Source organism: Choloepus didactylus, chromosome 4 (assembly GCF_015220235.1).
Source record: "Choloepus didactylus isolate mChoDid1 chromosome 4, mChoDid1.pri, whole genome shotgun sequence".
NCBI lineage: Eukaryota > Metazoa > Chordata > Mammalia > Pilosa > Megalonychidae > Choloepus > Choloepus didactylus.
This window is the reverse complement of record NC_051310.1, coordinates 131,690,088-131,708,876: the sequence shown is the minus strand read 5'-3', so window position 1 is coordinate 131,708,876 and position 18,789 is coordinate 131,690,088. Positions and strand designations below refer to the sequence as shown.

Below are 18,789 nucleotides of genomic sequence, written 5' to 3'. Positions count from 1 at the left end.
TCTAATTTTCTGCTATTATAAGCAGTATTACGGTGGGTATCCTTGTCTATATAAATCATTGTGCTTATCTGTTTCTCTAGGACACATTTTTATTATCAGCATTTTCAGTGGTCCTTTCTTTGGGGTGCAGTGGAGAGAATGTGGCTCTGGGGCCGCACATCCCTGAGCTGCTCAGCTTCTGCCACCTCCAGATGTGTGAGCTCAGGCACATTACTTCCCTTTGCCGAGTTGCATTCACTTATCTGTTGAACAGGGATCACACCACCTTTCCACTGTGTTGTGATGAGAATCACATGAGGCCATGCTTTTAAAGTGCCTGACACCTGGGGAGTGCTCAATAAATGTTACCTCTCCCTTCCTTTGGGATGTATTAGTTTGCATGCACATGCATGCACGTATATGGGTGTCCTGAAGGAAGGGAAGAAAATATACCTACAAGATTTTATTTGCTATCAAGAAAAACAGTAAAACTGACTTGAAAACAAATTCACACTGTAAAGAATTCTATTTAAAGTCTAAGGTAATTATCTTAAATAATGTTGTGGATTTTTCATTTGTACCCTTTACCATATATTGAAGGGCTCTCAATAATTATATTTTTCTTTGTACTGGTTTGCTCAGTCACTATTTCTAACTTTTTTCCCTTCTCCTTCCTTCCTAAGTGCTCATCTTCAAACTCTACCAGCGGGCAAAGCATGTGTACAGTGAGGCGGCTCGAGTGCTCCAGTTTAAGAAGATATGTGAAGAAGCACCTGACAACATGGTCCAGCTGCTGGGGGAGTTGATGAACCAGAGCCACGTGAGCTGCCGGGACATGTATGAATGCAGCTGCCCTGAGCTGGACCAGCTGGTGGACATCTGTCGGTGAGGCTCAGAGCAGCATGGTGGGGTGGGGGGATGCTGCCAAAGAGTGCTGTTTAAAGTAAATGAAAAAAATTGTGACATTTTCATAATCTTCTAAGTGAAAGAAAGTCCTTCCCCATAGCCTAGATTAGGGTTCTCCCATGACAAAGAGCTGAACCTGTTCCCTCCAAAATATCTGTAGGATGAAATATTCGAGACCTGGTTCCATGGCTTTATAAGGCTCCAGGTTTGGAGTCAGCTCTTTACAACATCATAATAAAGAATTTTCCATCTTTGGATGATTAGGCCTTTCAGGAAGGTAGCTTTTTTTCAGACATGGGCTCTGTGGTTTATATATATTTGTTTTTGTGTGTGTGTGTGTGTGTGTGTGTGTGTGTGTGTGTGTGTCTGTGTCTATATTCCCTTTATTGTAGTATCATGTATATAAATCAAAATGTCCCATTTTAACCACTTTCACGTGTACAGTTCGGTGGTATTAACTTCATTCACAATATTGTGATACCATCACCAACAACTATCACTACAACTTTTTCATCACCTCAAACAGAAACTCTACTTGTAAAGCAATAACTCCGCTTTCTCCTCATTCCTCGTTCCCTGGCAACCTGTTATCTATTATCTATGAATTTGCTTATTGTAGATTTTTCATATAAGAAAGATTATACAATATTTTTCTTTCCTGTATGGCCTATTTCATTCAACATGTTATCTTTGATGTTCATCCATGTTGTAGCATGATCTGAACTTCATTCCTTTTTTATTGCTGAATAATATTCCATTGTGTGTATATGCCACACTTTGTTCATCCATTCATTTGCTGATGGACACTTGGGTTGCTTTCACCTTTTGGCTCTTGTGAATAATGCTACTGCAAAAAATGGTATACAAATATCTGTTTGAGTCCCTGCTTTCAGTTATTTTGGGTATATATCAAGAAGTGGGATCCAAACCATGTGGTAATTCTATGTTCAACTTCCGGAGAAACCACCTAACTGATTTCCACAGTGACTGCACAATTTTCCAATTGCACTAACAACGTAAAGTGTTCAATTTCTCTGTATCCTTGCCAACATTTTTTATTTTATTTTATTTTAATAATAGGCATCCTAATAGGTGTGAAATGTTATCTCATTGTAGTTTTGATTTGTGTTTACCTGATGATCAATGATGTTGATCATCTTTTCATTGCTATTGGCCATTTGTGTATCTGTCTTCTTTGGAGAAATATCAGTTAAATTCTTTTGCCTATTTTTAAGTTGGGTTGTCTTTTTATTGTGAAGTTATAGCACTTCTTTTTTATATTCTAGACAATAAACCCTTATATATATGGTTAGCAATTATTTTCTCCCATTCTGTAGGTTGTCTTCACTTTCTTGATAATATCTCTTGACATATAAAAGTTTTTAATTTTGAAAAAGTCCATTTTATCTGTTATTGCTTGTGCTTTTGGTGCCATATCCAAGAATTTACTACCAAATCCAAGGTTATAAAGGTCCCTTCTATGTTTTCTTCTAAAAGTTTTATGACTTTAACTCTTATATTTAGGTCCTTGATCCATTTTGAACTAATTTTTGTATATGGTATGAGGTAGGGGTTCACCTTCATTCCTTTGACTATAGATATCCAGTTTTCCCAGCACTATTTGTTGAAGAGACTGTTCTTTCCCCATTGAGTAGACTTGGCACCCTTGTCAAAATTCAATTGGCAATACAGATATGAGGGTTTATTTCAGAACTCTCTATTCAATTCTGTTTGTTTATATGTCTGTCTTTGTGCTAGTTCAATGCTGTTTTCGTTACTGTGGCTTTCTTGTAAGTTTTGAAATCAGGAGGTATGGCACCTCCAACTTTTCTTCTTCTTTTGCAGTACTGATTGGGCTATTTAAAGGCCCCCTTGCAATTCCATGTGAATTTGAGGATTGGCTTTTCCATTTCTGCAAAAAGGATGCAGGGACTTTGACAGTATTAGCATTGAATCTGTAGATAGCTTTGAGTAGTACTACATCTTAAATAATGTTAGTTGTGGATTTTTCATATGTACCCTTTACCATGTTGAGGAATTTCCCTTCTATTCCTAGTTTCTGAGTGTTTTTATCATGAAAGGATGTTGAATTTTGTCAAATACCTTTTCTGCATCAATTGAGATGATGCAATTGATTGATTTTCTTGTGTTAAACCACCCTTGCATTCCTGGGATAATTCCCACTTGGTCCTGGTGTAAAATCCTTTTAAATGTTGCTGGATTTGGTTTACTGGTATTTTGTTGATGATTCTGTGTTCACAAGGGAAGTTGTTCTGTCTTTTACTTGTGATACCTTTTTCTAGCTTTCATATCAGAATAATGTTAGCTTCATAGAGAATGACTTGGAGGAATTCCCTCCTCTTCAATATTTTGGAAGAGTTTGAGAAGGATTGGTATTAATTCTTTGAATGTCTGGTATAATTCACCAGTGAAGCTGCCAGGTCCGGGATTTTTCTTTGTTAGAGGTTTCTGATTACTGATTCAATTCTTTACTGGTTATAAGTCTGTTGATGTCCTTTATTTCTTCTTGACTCAGTTTAGGTAATTTTGTGTTTCTGGAAATTTGTCCATTTTCTCCAGATTATTAGTTGTACAGTTTTTCACAGTATCTCTTATAATCCTTTCAATTTCTGCAGGATCAGTAGTCGTGTCCTCATTTTCATTTTGGATTTTGGTTATTTGTGTTTTCTCTTTTTTTCTTTGTCAGTCTCGCTAAAGGTTTGCCAATGTTATAGATCTTTTGAAAGAACCAACTTTAGTTTCATTGGTTCTCTCAGTTGTTTTTCTATTCTCTATATCATTTATCTCTGCTGTCATCTTTATTATTTCCCTCCTTCTACTAACATTAGGCTTAGTTTGCATTTTTTTCTAATTTCTGAAGATGCTAACTTACAGATTTGAGAACTTTCTTCTTTTTTAATATAGGTATTTACAGGTATAAATTTCCCTCCGTGCACTGCTTTTGCTGTATCCCCTAAGTTTTGGTAAGCTGTGTTTTCATTTTCAATCACTTCAAGATATTTTCTAATTTCCCTTTGTGATTTTCTTTGACCCATTGGTTGTCTAGGAGTGTGTTGTTTAATTTTCACATTTGTGAATTTTCCAGTTTTTCTATTGTTATTGATTACTAAGTTCATTCCATTTTGTGTGGAGAAGATGCTTTGTATGATTTCAGTCTTTTAAAATTTATTAAAACTTGTTTTGTGGCCTAATATGTGGCCTCTCCTGGAGAATGATCCATGTGCATTGAGAATAATGTATATTCTGCTCTTGTTGGGTGGAGTGGTCTCTATATGTCTGTTAGGTCTAGTTTGTTTATAGTATTGCTCAAGTTCTCTGTTTCTTTATTGATCCTCTGTCTATATGTTCTATCCATATTGAAAGTGGTATACTGAAGTCTCCAACTATTACTGTAGAGCTGTCTGTTTCACCCTTCAGTTTTGTCAATGTTTGCTTCATATGTTTTTGGGTTCTGTGATCAGGTGTATAAATGCTTTTAATTGTTTTATCTTCTTGGTGGATTGACCCTTTTATTCATTTATAGTAGTCCTTCTTTGTCTCCTGTAATAGATTTTGAATTACAGTTTATTTTGTCCAAGATTGGTATAGCTACCTCAGCTCTTTTTTGGTTACTATTTGCATGGAATAATTCCCCATCCCTTCACTTTCAACTCCTTTGTGTATTTGGATCTAAAGTGAGTTTATTGGTAAACATTGTATAGTTGGATCATGCTTTTTTATCCATCTGCCAATCTGTGTCTTTTTTTTTTCCCAAAATAAAAGGTTTAATTAAAAAAACAAACAAACAAACAAAAAAATGGAAAGGGTTGTATACCTATTTGCTCCTCCACCTCTTCTAGTTTTCTGGTTTGCAAAGTAGATGTGTTGGCTGGAATTTCATCAGCTCTCATTGACCATGAAGTGACCTGGAGGATGAATCTCATATGCTGGTTGTTAAACATTTACCAGCACTTCACTGGAAACAAGGAAATAAATACCCCAAACTCTTCTTCATTCATCTAATCACACAGCAGCCCCTCCTTTTAGCCAAACAGAATCAGGATCGAAGAAGCTTGTTGTTGTAGTCCATAAAGATTTTCTTCTCAGGACACAGCTGGGTGAGGAATGATGAGGAACAGAAATTGCTGTGCTACCATCTCCCAAAACTGTGTTCCAAACCATGCACTCCTGTCTTCTATCACTCTGTAGTGCTCCCTTTGGTATTTCCTGTAGGGAGCGTGTCTTGTTCACAAAGTCTCTCGTTGTCTGTTTGTCAGAAAATATTTTGAGCTCTCCCTCATATTTGAAGGACAGCTTTGCTGGATATAGGATTCTTGGTTGGCGGTTTTTCTCTTTCAGTATCTTAAATATATCACACCACTTCCTCCTTGCCTCCATGGTTTCTGCTGAGAGATCCGCACATAGTCTTATTAAGCTTCCTTTGTATGTAATGGATCGCTTTTCTCTTGCTGCTTTCAGGATTCTCTCTTTATCTTTGACATTTGATAATCTGATTATTAAGTGTCTTGGCGTAGGCCTATTCAGATCTCTTCTGTTTGGAGTACGCTGCGCTTCTTGGATCTGTAATTTTATGTCTTTCGTAAGAGATGGGAAATTTTCATTAATTATTTCCTCTATTATTGCTTCTGCCTCTTTTCCCTTCTCTTCTTCTGGGACACCAATGATACGTACATTATTGTATTTTGTTTCATCGTTGAGTTCCCGGAGACATTGCTCATATTTTTTCATTCTTTTCTCCATCTGCTCCTTTGCGTGTAGGCTTTCAGGTGTTTTGTTCTCCAGTTCCTGAGTGTTTTCTTCTGCCTCTTGAGATCTGCTGTTGTATGTTTCCATTGTGTCTTTCATCTCTTGTGTTGTGCCTTTCATTTCCATAGATTCTACTAGTTGTTTTTTTGAACTTTCGATTTCTGCCGTATATATGCCCAGTGTTTCCTTTACAGCCTCTATCTCTTTTTTTTAATCTTCATTTTATTGAGATATATTCACATACCATGCAGTCATACAAAACAAATCGTACATTTGATTGTTCATAGTACCATTACATAGTTGTACATTCATCACCTAAATCAATCCCTGACACCTTCATTAGCACACACAGAAAAATAATAAGAATAATAATTAAAGTGAAAAAGAGCAATTGAAGTAAAAAAGAACACTGGGTACCTTTGTCTGTTTGTTTGTTTGTTTCCTTCCCCTATTTTTCTACTCATCCATCCATAAACTAGACAAAGTGGAGTGTGGTCCTTATGGTTTTCCCAATCCCATTGTCACCCCTCATAAGCTACATTTTTATACACTTCTCTTCAAGATTCATGGGTTCTGGGTTGTAGTTTGATAGTTTCAGGTATCCACCAGCTACCCCAATTCTTCAGAACCTAAAGAGTGTTGTCTAAATTGTGCGTAAGAGTGCCCACCAGAGTGACCTCTCGGCTCCTTTTGGAATCTCTCTGCCACTGAAGCTTATTTCATTTCCTTTCACATCCCCCTTTTGGTCAAGAAGATGTTCTCCGTCCCACAATGCCAGGTCTACATTCCTCCCCGGGAGTCATATTCCATGTTGCCAGGGAGATTCACTCCCCTGGGTGTCTGATCCCACGTAGGGGGGAGGGCAGTGATTTCACCTTTCAAGTTGGCTTAGCTAGAGAGAGAGGGCCACATCTGAGCAACAAAGAGGCATTCGGGAGGAGGCTCTTAGGCACAATTATAGGGAGGCCTAGCCTCTCCTTTGCAGCAACCGACTTCCCAAGGGTAAAACCTACGGTAGAGCCTCTATCTCTTTTGCAATATCTTCTCTAAACTTTTTGAATTGATTTAGCATCAGTTGTTTAAATTCCTGTATCTCAGTTGAAGGGTACATTTGTTCCTTTGACTGGGCCATAACTTTGTTTTTCTTAGTGTAGGTTGTAATTTTCTGTTGTCTAGGCATGGTTTCCTTGGTTATCCAAATCAGGACTTCCCAGACCAGAACAGCTCAGGTCCCAGAGGGAAGAAATATTCAGTATCTGGTTTCCCTGAGGGTGTGTCTTAGAAAATTGCTCCACCCTGTGATGCCTCAGGTCACTGTGCTTTTCTGCCCAGCAGGTGATGCCTGTTAGCCTATAATTCTTGACTAGTGTGAGGAGGTCTGGCCGTGTTCCCCCAGGCTCTGGGATCTGGTTCTGAATAGAAAGGGCCCCACCCCTTTCCTCTTAGAGAAGATAGACCCCCCTAGGGGAGGTCATTAGCATTTCAATGGTCTCTCTCTCTGCTTGTGCTGTCTCCACCCTTCTTTGAGTCACAGCACTGGAAACTGAAAATGACTGGGGCTTTCTCCACTGAGCTGAAAAAGAAACAGATAGTCCCCTTCAGACCTAGTCCAAGGTGACCCTCCGGCTCTCCAAGGTCAGTCGTTACCCAAAGCCTCTGTCTGTTTTTTGGGGATTGGTACCTGTAGTGAGCAGTTCACACTCACTACTTAAAACCCCAGTTGGAGCTCAGCTGAGCTATATTTGCTTGCTGGGAGAGAGCTTCTCTCTGGTACCATGAGGCTTTGCAGCTCAGGCTATGGGGGAGGGGGTCTTGCAACTTGGATCTGCAGGTTTTACTTAGAGATTTTATGCTGTGTTCTTGGGCATTCCTCCCAATTCAGGTTGGTGTATGATGAGTGGATGGTCTCGTTTGTCCCTCTGCAGTTATTCTGGATTATTTACTAGTTGTTTCTGGTTTTTTTTTTAGTTGTTCCAGGGGGACTACTTAGCTTCCACTCCTCTCTATGCCGCCATCTTCAATCTGTGTCTTTTAATTGGAGAGTTTAATCCATTTGCATTCAAAGTAATTACAGATAAATCAGACTTAACTTTAGCCAATTTGTCATTTGTTTCTTGGGTACTTTATATCTTTTCTGTCCCTGATTTCCTGCCTTCTTTTGTTTATAATTGATCTTTTATAGTGAAACTGATTGATCTCTTTCTCATTTCTCTGCTCCTTTACTCTTCCTCCCAGCTTTATGTCACCCATTTCCTCTTTATATTTTGTGTGCTCAATAACATAGAAGTATGATTATTTCTTATGCATTTGCATTTTTAATCTTGTAAGAAATGAAAAGTAGAATTACTTACTGAGACTACACTAAGACTGGCATTTGTGTACACATGTAGTTATCTTTATTAGAGATCTTTATTTCTTCATGAGGCTCCTACCTACTGTCAAGTATCCTTCCTTCCAACTTAAAGTATGCCCTTTACCATTTTTTATAGGGCAGGTCTAGGGGTGATGAACTCCTCAGCTTTTTGCTTATATCTTAAACTCTCCCTCATATTTGAAGGACAGTTTTGTCTGATATACAGTTTTCCCTTTCAGTACTGTAAATGTCATTCCACTCCCTTCTTGTACTGTAAATGTCATTCCACTCCCTTCTTGTCACCATGGTTTCTGATTAGAAATTGGCACTTAATCTTATTGAGGATCTCTTGCACATGATGAGTCACTTCTTTCTTGCTGCTTTCAGAATTCTCTGTTTGTCTTTGGCATTAAACAGTTTATGACATGCTCAATGTGTGTCTATTTGGGTTTAATTTGATGTGCCAACTCTGGATGTTAGATTCTCCCTCTTACTCAGGGTTTTAGTGTAGGTTGGCTCTGTGTTAAGACTCTTTTTCCATGTTTACTCCAGTTTATACTGAACCTATAGAACAGCCCATGGTGAACAGTTAGGTTGTTCTCAAGTCTCTCTGAGCCTGTGTCTTGCCATGAGCAGGCAGAGTAGCTTTCAAGAATTCCCCAGTATGTGTGACTGCTTCTCCTCCAAAAAAAAAAAAAAAAAAAAAGTAGTTTCTTTCCCTCATTTGTTCAGAACCCTTGGTTATACTCTTTGTTTTAATTACAGTTTGCCCCTAGAAGCTATCTATGGTCAGCTTAGCTCCTCTCCTGTACTCCAGTCAACCTTTTTGCTCTGGCTTTCAGCACTGGCTCTGCTCTACTTTTCTTCACATTTCATAGTAGGCTCTGCTTCTCAGCTCCACTCCCCTTTTCTGTGCAGCTTTTCCACCCCAGGCAATTTCTGGGTTAAAGGACCCAGCACATGCCCGGAATAAGTCTTCCATGAAGCCATTTGAGGCCAATGTACAAAGACATCCAATATTTCTGTTTAGGTGCTCCAACAACCAGGCCCCACGGACCCACACATGAATGCACGTGGACCGCCAGGCCCCCATGTGGGTCACATGAACTGCCATGAACTGAGGGAGGGGGAAGGGACCAGACAAGAAACCCTGTCCCTTGGCTTTCCCACCATTTTTAGTTTTAGTTTTAGTTTTTTGGGTTTTTTCCCCCCTGATTCCATGTTCCTTGTGTTGTTATCTAGCTTCCATCATTTTCCAGATGTATGGGAAAGTTGATTCTGACAGATTCTTCCCATTTTTCTTTGTTTCTAAGTGGTGGTGGGGGTATTGGGAGAGTCACCAGAGTCACTGTACCTATTTTATTTAATGGTTCCCACTAAATTGCTGCTCTGCCAACAACTCCTGTCTAGTGTTCTACAGAGGTTTAGTAATTATATTCATAAGAAGGAAGAAAACTGAAAGAGGGCCTCAAGTCTGATAGGAGTGTGTAGAGAGAAGTTGCTGAAGTAATAACTCAGGGAGGCATTATTTCCTGTCCTCTGGGTTTAGGTTAGGCAATTTGTGGAAATAAGTACTGAAGAAAGTCCTATTTATAAATGGTCAGATGAAACAAATGTAAAGGGGGAAGCTCTTTCACATAGCCTGGGAACAACTTCCTTATAGTTGCTAGAGAATAGGGATAATAGAGTCAGATTGGTTCGTTTACACAGGAGGGATCTCATTGACCTTGGGAGAACTGAAAGGGAAATTGGTAGAACTCTCAAATGGCTAGGTGTTGTTTCCACTGTAAGAAGATAGTACAGTTCTGCAATGAAATTATAATTGACCACTTGGTGCCTGTGGCTTGCCTCATCCTTGCCACACTCCCAGCCTGAAAAGTTTAAACCAAGTAGCATGCATAACCCAATTTGTTGAGAGATGTGACCATAGCATCGATGAGACTCACTCTGCTGACATCACTGTTCGCTCATTATTTGCCAAAAAGTCTTCCAGAGCTTGTTTCATTATAAGTCCTCTAGCCTGAAAATATCAAGGGTCCAGTAAATGGAAGGAACAAATATTGTTCAGTTTTGGAAATAAGAAGAAGTGGGAATGATTTGTGTGAAAATCAGGAAGCAGCATCTTTTCGTGGAAGATAGTGAAGTAGCTTCCTCTGCATAAAAGCAGTGAAAGGACATCGGCCAGCTTCCTGGAATTTTCTAATGAACTTTCCCTTCCTTGGATGGTCAACCAGCCCTTATTCTTATAGCAGCTACATTCTAGTAGGGGAAGAGGGAAAAGACTATTAAAAATAATGTGAATGGTGATGGTGCTGTGAAGAAAGTTAGAAGGGATCTAGTCCAGAGTTGGGAGGGTAATCCTTTATAGGGGGTGGCCAGAGGAGATCTCTGAGGAGATGATATTTGAGCAGAGACACGAAGTGAAGAAATGAACCATGCTGATATCTGGAGGAAGAACATTACATGCAGAGAAAGGAGCAAGTACATGAGCCGTGAGGTGGGTACATGGCTGCCATGTGTGAGGAACAGTGTGGCTGGAGGGCAGTGAAGGAAGTAGAGAGTAGAAGGTGATGAAGTTAGAGAGGTAGTAGGGGGCCATATTACGTGGGCCTTGTAAGCCATTGTAAGGACTCTGGCTTTGAGGAGAGGAAGTTGGCAGTGGAAGTGCAAAGAAGTGACTGGATGCCAGATATACCTTGAAGAAAGAGTCAAGACATTTGCTTTATGGGTGAAAGAGGAATCAACATGACTTGGGTTTTTGGCCTGAGAAACTTTTCTTGTTTCTCTAAAAGTTGCATTTTTGGAAGCCAGACTTCATACTTCTGGGTCAGAATTACCTTCTAGCACCGTAAGATATTAGAACAGGAAGGGACTTGAGAGATCAGAAAAGGCACTAAGAAGTTATTGATTTGAACACGTTCCCACAGTGATTTAGTGGGAAAATCTGGCTCCCAATCCAATGTTCTTTTTGAACCCCTTCTCTCTACACATTGGTTATAACTAAGATGTGATTACATTGAAATGTGGGTGTTTTTGACCTATTTCCTCTCCTAAAGCTTTAAAGCTTTAATGGTGGAGGCCTTTGCCATGGTCTGTGCTGTCTGAATATCAAGTAAAGGCCATGTGGAGCAAGGGAGGCAGTGTGGAGTAGGGTCATCCCTGGGCTGGAAGTTAGGAAGGTTGAGTTCTAGCTCTGGCTCTTCTCATTCCAAGCTCTGTGACTTTGCAATTACATTGCAGTATCACCTCCAGTGTTTTCCTGTTCTAGCAGTGTATATATCTATATAGTTTTCAAAATTTGTTCTAGAGAAAGATTCAGTGGCTGTGTTTTAAATGGGTTTGAAAAAGTATCTTTTTTTCTCTCTCTCTTTTTTTTGGGAAAAACTCCTATATTAATGGTAGCTAAAGTGTTCCTATCTAGCCTATTTTCATCTGCAGTGTTGCTTTTCTGAGAAAAACTCAGTTGTAAGGAGCGGCATCCCTTTTTTCATTGTTATTTTTGTTTGGAAAGCCAATTCTAAGTATCAAAATTAATTTTTTATTCATTCCATATAGGGACAGTCTCCCATATTGAAAGTTTGTCTTTTGGCATGTTGAAAATATTGCCCAGAATAGTTAGTTGTCTATTCTAAGCTTCTTATAGAATGAATTTTTCTTTGCTGTCATTGTGGCTAGCAGATAGTATTCTTTAATTTTCCAGCTAAATATTCCAGATGGTTGTTATTTACTATGAAAGGCCTTGTGGCAGAGCAACCTCAGAAGAGGATAGCCCAGGGAGAATTAAGTAGATACAGTCATTTATGTCATTCCCTTCCTTCAGACAACAAATACTTTTCAATGGAGCATTTCTGTCCCGTGTGAAATTGAAATCTAACCTCCGCTTTCAAAAGCTGTGGCACTTTCTTTTATGTAAATGTATGAGAAATGATAAGAGGGGTTAGTGCAGAACAATGCAAAGGGCACTGGTAATAAGATTAGGGATGGTTAAAAAGTAGGCAAAGACATATAGTAGAAGAGCAGCAGGTGATAAATGTGGGAAAAATTTCAAGTGAAAAATGGAGACACGCTTAAGCCTGGTTCCTTCTGAAGCCTTGTGGCCATCTCACTGGGAAGGCATAGAAAGTGTTCACTGCTGCCACAAACTCAACCTCTGGTTGAGTATTGCCTTAAGAACCACCACCACCTCCACTCTCCCTGCTCCCTTTAAAAGTGTTAGCACCAGTGGGGAAGGTGTGCAGCCAGGAAAGGTCAGTTGCCTTAGGAGACCAGAGGCGGGAAGAGGGAAGCTGATGTAGGTTTGGGGAGGAACACCTCTGAAGACAGTCTTTAGATTATCCTCCCTGGCCAACCTGTGGCACTTTAAAATTCCTTTAGTTTTTCTGAAGGCCTGCTTGGCAACTATTTAGATGAAAAGACAACTAATTGACTGAGTAAAGGAGGGACTCGGATGCCTCGAATGGTCAGGGCACTACATAGAAGCTACAATTTTAATTTGATCTGAACTCAACCATAGAAGAATGACCTCTCTAAGTAGCTGACCTACATATAATTTTGGCCTAGGACGAAGTACAGGCAGCCACTTTATGAGCCAAGTGGAGAGGAGAAAGGGAAAAAAAGAATAGTAGAGATCACCAGTACTTGTAATTTTTTTCCATTGAGCCTTTTACTGTTTTTCAAGTGAAAATCAGTTTAGAATCTTAAAGAAAGGACCCGGGAGGAAGAAGGAAGCTGCACTTATGCAGTTAGGCTGTTTATTTTTATTAAATTAATTTAGAAAACTTCAATTATGTGAGACAAAATATAATGAAGGAAAAAGATGATGCTTGGCCAATTATAAAATATCTCTTTTAAATGAACAAAAATGTAAAATTTTAATAAATGGCTAAATTTTAAAGTAGAATTTACTAAGGAACACAAAACAAATTTGAAACCAAGTCAATTATATGTGAGAAAGTTCATTCCTTACTGGTTCCCTGGTTTTTCTTAAGAAAAAATATTTAATGCCTTTTATTTCCGTTTTAACACTTGTTGAAATTAGAGAGGATTCATTGCTACATCATTGCCCAAGCTATTAAGGAAGACGAATGACAAATTTTAATGGACTGACAAAGTTTACACAAATTGATTTGCTGTTTTCCTCAGAAGTGTTTCCACAACTTTATTCTATGGCTGTGCCGCTCAGCTTCTTACAGCCATTCTCCTGACTAGATCGGAATGGGGAAGAATAAAGTGCAAACCCATACATGTATGCTCTTTTCCTCAGGACCTTAAGTGCTAATCTGTACACCCTGGCAGGAAAAAAGGATGAGAATCATATCATCTAGCCTTAGGGGCTCCCTTCTCTTTGGGTCTCTCTCTTTCACTCATTATCAAAGAATAGAATGAAGAAAAAAAAAAATGACATTTGCCAACCAAACCAACTGGTAGTCACTGGGTTCTAATGGCTTATCTTTCTTAAATAGTCTTCTTGGCATATCTTCTTGTACTTTCTCATTTGAATTATATTAGAAGATGATGTGTGGTTTCTTGAATCTAAAGCAATCTCAAAGTCTTGTTTCTAACCTACTGTAAAAAAAAAAAAAAAAAGAAAAAACGGAAATTGTCCTGGAAGGTCTATTTTCCCGAGGTTCCTTCCAGTTTCCAGAGAGCAGAAGCTAGCTGTCCTAGGTAAAGAATATACTTCTGACTGTTTATGTTTATATACATAATAAATATTTTGATAAATTTAAACAGATGTAATAATAGTTCAGCAGCCATTTATTGGATCCTACTAAGTGCCTGGAATTATGCTGGGCTGATGTTAAAGAGACAGATATGGCCTGTCCCTAGAGTCAGGATTTTCTGAAATGATTAATTTGATATCCATTTGAACACTATATAAATATTTACTTATTTTGAAAGAAATGAAATTGAACTGAAATATAAGGCACATTTCCTAGTCTCACCTTTTTTAGTTTGTAGCAAAGCTGGGTCTTATTGGAGCCTCTCTTCACCCTCTTCAGAGCCCTGTGCCTTGTACCTTGGTAGGTGCTTTGTAGTCAAATCATTTCATTTAAAAGTAGGAAAATTCAGTCCAGGTTGTATTGGGTTCCTGGAAAGTTCATTATGTGAATACATTTTCAGTGATAAAAGGATCAAAGGGAACATTCCTTATAATCTTCACCACTCATCTGCCCTAGCCTTTGTTTTGTATATCAGGCTTTATAAGACAGAGGCTGCTTTTAGTGCTTTAACCAACCCTTCCACATTATTCCCAATCCAGTCGCCAAAATCACCTAAGTGTTATTTGGGGGATTTTATGGTTTTGGTTTTTATTACTCTTGTATTGCCTCTCTGGTGCCCAGTAGCTCAGGAGATACGCTTTTTAATGTTTTATTTTTCTCCCAGAAAAAATGCAAACTGGAAAAATTCACTGAACATCTTTTGCCCACCTACTTCTCTTCCTTAATTTGAAGTTTATACCCATCTTCTCAGCATTTCTGTGGCTCCTGCCGCGGGACATATTAAGCACCAGTGAGGACCACTGCAGACAGGATCTTTTTGCGTGTGTGTGTGTGTGTGTGTGGGTGTGTGTGTGTGTGTGTGTGGTTGGACAAGCTACTGACCAGCTGTGCTGGGGCAGTCTCCTGATTTGTGATCACAAGTGCCACTGACACCAGGGTTGAGGGCTATTTTTAATAGCATTTCTCGCCCTCTAGGGAATTTGAGCGCTGATGATTTCAGACCATGTGGGTGAGGTGATCCAGCCCGTTTTCACCTACAACAGGCAGAGTAGCATCAGAGCAAGCAGCTCTGGAAGCTCAGCAGTGAATACATTTACCTATAAAAGGCTTCTAGCTTCTGTTCTCGGGAAATTGGCAGGAATCTCAGGAAAATAGGCTTCCTGGTGCAGTTCCTAGGGTTTTTGCAGCCAGTGTAGAAAGAACATTATCAGTTTGCTCTAGGTTCAAGTTTGAAATTGTAGTTTTCAAAAACTGTTCAAATGAGAGAGTGTAAGAAAATATTCCTGGAGGTCTACTGAAGACCATTAAAGACCCAGTTGACTGGAGTGCAGCAAAATGGTTTTGGGTTTTAGGAAATCAAGTAGGAAGACACACAATTCATCACTAGACCATGCCACAGTTGACTTTGAAGTCTAGGTTTTAAAGTCTTCCAGAGACGCTTCAATGACCCCTTACTTTTCTCAGCATCTTCCATAGTGAGAGAGAGTTTGATGCAAATACATATAACCACTTTTTTTTTTTTTTTTTTTTTTTTTAATCGCTAAACTGCAAACGGGTCCTTTGTCAGCCTAGGAACTGAGAATAATCCTAGCATTCCATGGTCAGGAAGACTTCTCAGCCTAGACTGTAGGAGTTTGGGTTCAGTTTAACAACTGGGCCATAAGTTGAATGCCTGAAGGGCAGGAGGAGATGAGTAACCTTTATTTGTTTGTAAGCATTTTTGTTTTCTTCCTTAAACATCTATTTTCATTTGAAAAGCATATTTTAATGAATAAAACAGATGAGGGAAAAAATCAGTGGAGAAAATCATTGAGGGGAAAAATTACTTACTGGTATGCAATAATCTTTGTCCTAGGGTAGGGGTAATATTCTACTGATGTTTTCCAGGAAGTAAAGTAGTTCATTTAGGATGGAAAAAAGGGTCCAAGACTGTGCTAAATTATTTATGGAATTTTTAATCTGCTACTAATTTAACGTAAATTTTATTAGTAGGAATTGAAAGTGCTTGTTTAAATTTCATTGTGAGGATAAATTGCATCATCCAGGAATGAGTGATCCTTGTACTTTGTGTAGGGCCTTTCACTTTGGTTCAGATCTTAAGTTTGAAACCGTACCTAGTTGATGGTGACTAAATTACCTCTTGCTGTATGGTAGTTTATATAATAGTTTCCATCCCAATCAGACAGATCTTATGTGATGGTAAATTCTGAGTCCAGTTGTCAGACCAGCTCCAGGACACTTAGGGAATATGGGTGGACCTGTGGTAGCAACCATCCTCTTTGTGGAAAAGTTTTCAGAATTTTCCATTAGGGATTTAAAAAACTGACCTAGAATTTAATAACATGCTATTCATTGATAAATTTATTCAGCACAAATTTAGGTTATCTGTTCTAGGGCACTGATTCTTTTATATGAAAAAGCCAAGACTTAAGAACACAGCCGAGCAGAAGCCTTCGTTTATGTAAGACTGCATTTTAAATTCTGATTTGCCCTCATTTGGAGTGACTTTTTGATTCATAATGTTGATCAAGTCCATTCCCTGTTTTCTTTTAACTCCCTCTTCCTGTTTCATCTGTAGGCTTGCTATACAGCTCTTCAAGTGGCTCCTTCATGGAATCAGTACTACATGGGGGTAATTGCAGCCCTCATGAAATGGGGGTTCTGCTGACTTTTACTACTTACAGACAAAATCAGAGACTAGCTTTCTGTAACAGCTTAAGTTTCTTAATGTCCCAAATAGTTTGACAAAACCAAAACACAGATTCTCTTCTCACAACTTGGGTTGGCTACATGTTCAGTAAGCACAAGGCAAATCCCTCTCATTTTCATTTACAGGTTCTGATTCTTTTTTCTTTTTCTTTTTTTTAGGAAATTTGGTGCTCAAGGGTCACGACTTACTGGAGCAGGATGGGGAGGCTGCACAGTGTCAATAGTACCTGCTGACAAGCTGCCCAGCTTCCTAGCAAATGTGCACGAAGCTTATTACCAGAGGAACGCTAGAAGCTTACCACCAGAGAAGCAGAGTTTGTTTGCCACCAAGCCTGGAGGTGGGGCCTTGGTTTTCCTTGAGGCCTAAACAATGCAAAAAAATCTCAGAGAAACTATTTAGGGCATTTAGGAGCTGGCAGGACTTCCTATGCCACAGCAAATTAATCCTCTTTCTGTTTTGTATTATGAAGAACAGTTGCTATTATCAAGATTTATTTCTAAAGAAATGGTTGAAAGTGCTCTGTGCTTTATAATGATTATTTTTCCATCTTAAAATATGTTTTCTACCAATAAGAACCAAGATTAGGCTTGGACAAGTCTTTTAAGGATATTTACTGAGATTTATTGATTTGAAAATTTTAAAGTGTAAAATATACACTCACCACAGTCTACTTCTCATGAACTGTACTTGAATATAGTGCTACAATTAAATTGTACAAGGCTGTAAAATAATTGAATCGTATGCATTATTCTTGAATAGAGTTTAGTTCTTGTTTCTCTTGATGTTCTTCTTCTTCAAAGGTGTAGTCTTCTGTTGCTGTTGATGATGATGATAGTGAAGTAAACTCTCTCCCAACCTCAGCTTCAATACGCTATTAAAATAATACATGAGTAAAGATTTACATATTTTCTTGGACATTGTATACTTGAATCTGAGACTCCCCCAGTTGTTAAGATATGAAAGAACACTTAATTATTTTTTCAAAAGACGGATTTAGAAACAAAATCATAGGCTCAATTAATATTGCTTTTACTTTATTTTTTTAACATGTGATATTTAAATCACTTTCAATTCTTTTGGCCCTGTGCTTTCCATCACTTAATAGAGCACTTTAGAGTAAAGATACTTTAAATCTCTGTCTATTCACATTGGAATAGAGAATTATCTGGATGGTAATTCAGATAATTTTATTTGATCGTAGGTTTTACTTCCCACTCTGCCCTGCCTTTTCTCAAATGCCTCTCAAATCTAAAGCACGCGTCTACTGTTCTGTTTTTTGTGTGTGGAAGTAAAGAAGAGTCCTATTGCATATTAAACAACCAGTGCTTGCTTTACTCTTTTCTATCACCTTTCTGGCCCAGGTAGGAATTTGATTATGTTACTCCTGTTTTTTAATCTTACACAGTAGCCAATGGGGATTGCCCTGAGTGAAAGCCTAACATGCTGAAAGTAAGGGTCTCGCCTGTTCCTGACCTCAGATTGTCCAGCCTACAGATGTACTGTATCCTGTTCTCTACATGTTATTTTCTATCAGAAGGAAATGGCCCCTCAGACATAACAGGACTGCCCATAACATAAGGAGGGGCCAAAGCAGAGGGGACAGGGAAAACTGGGGTGCAAAAGGTGGAGCAGTCTTCTTTCTTTTCCTTCTTTTTCACACTTGAGTCCCATTTTAGTACCTTTTCCCACTGTCTTGTGTTTTTGTTAATCAAGGGCAAGGGCCATTCATCTAATGCAGTCTTTGGTGTCCAATATATTTTTGTTGAACTATTAACAGAAAATGAAAGATGACTTCAGAACACTAATAGTTTTCTATTAGTTTGTAATTTTGACTACATTTGGAGGTTTTCATTTGCATAAACTATCCTTGTCCAGAACAGGAAGATGGGAATAAGTGGGTGCAAGGTTGTCATTCATATATAAAACAGAGATTGTCTTAAAGGTGCATGTGGATAATTAAATAACAAGAATGTATTCTGCCTGTCACTGTAACTTGAGTATGAAACCATATGTCACTTATTAAATATTGTACAGTCTATGTAAGAAAAGTTAGCAAGAAAATTCCCAATTATATTCAAAAGGGAAACATACCAGTCTGTGTAGGAACTTCTCAAAGTCATGCATGACATCATAAGGTTTCTTGGAAGCCTTTGCTTGAAGTCTAATCAAGGAATAAAGAAAATTGGTAACCAAACCACTATCTTGATACTAACACCAACTAATAACCAATACTTACAAGGTGTTTAATATGCTGGGCATTTGCCAAGTACTTTACATGTATTAATTCAATTACCCTTAGAACAATAGGTACTATTATTGTCCTTTTTTATAAATGAGGAAACAGGCTCAGA

General features: G+C 38.5%; 2 protein-coding genes across 7 annotated transcripts in view; one reads left to right on the top strand and one right to left on the bottom strand.

Moving 5' to 3' along the window:
• GALK2 (galactokinase 2) overlaps nt 1-18,243 on the top strand; it is a 174,491-nt gene extending 156,248 nt beyond the window's left edge. For 5 of the 6 annotated variants that reach the window (XM_037834024.1, XM_037834026.1, XM_037834022.1 and 2 more), the window contains 2 exons: nt 663-864; nt 16,597-18,243. In XM_037834024.1, coding sequence (XP_037689952.1) covers nt 663-864; nt 16,597-16,804 — 410 coding nt within the window. In that variant the 3' untranslated portion in view covers nt 16,805-18,243. Of the gene's footprint in view, nt 1-662; nt 865-16,596 lie in introns of those variants that run through there. The other variant, XM_037834027.1, reaches the window with a different exon arrangement.
• FAM227B (family with sequence similarity 227 member B) overlaps nt 17,184-18,789 on the bottom strand; it is a 273,855-nt gene continuing 272,249 nt past the window's right edge. Inside the window, exons 14-15 of the mRNA XM_037835095.1 lie at nt 18,530-18,599; nt 17,184-17,309 (exon numbers count right to left, since the gene is read on the bottom strand). Of these exons, the coding sequence (XP_037691023.1) occupies nt 17,184-17,309; nt 18,530-18,599 (196 nt within the window). The remainder of the gene's footprint in view (nt 17,310-18,529; nt 18,600-18,789) is intronic.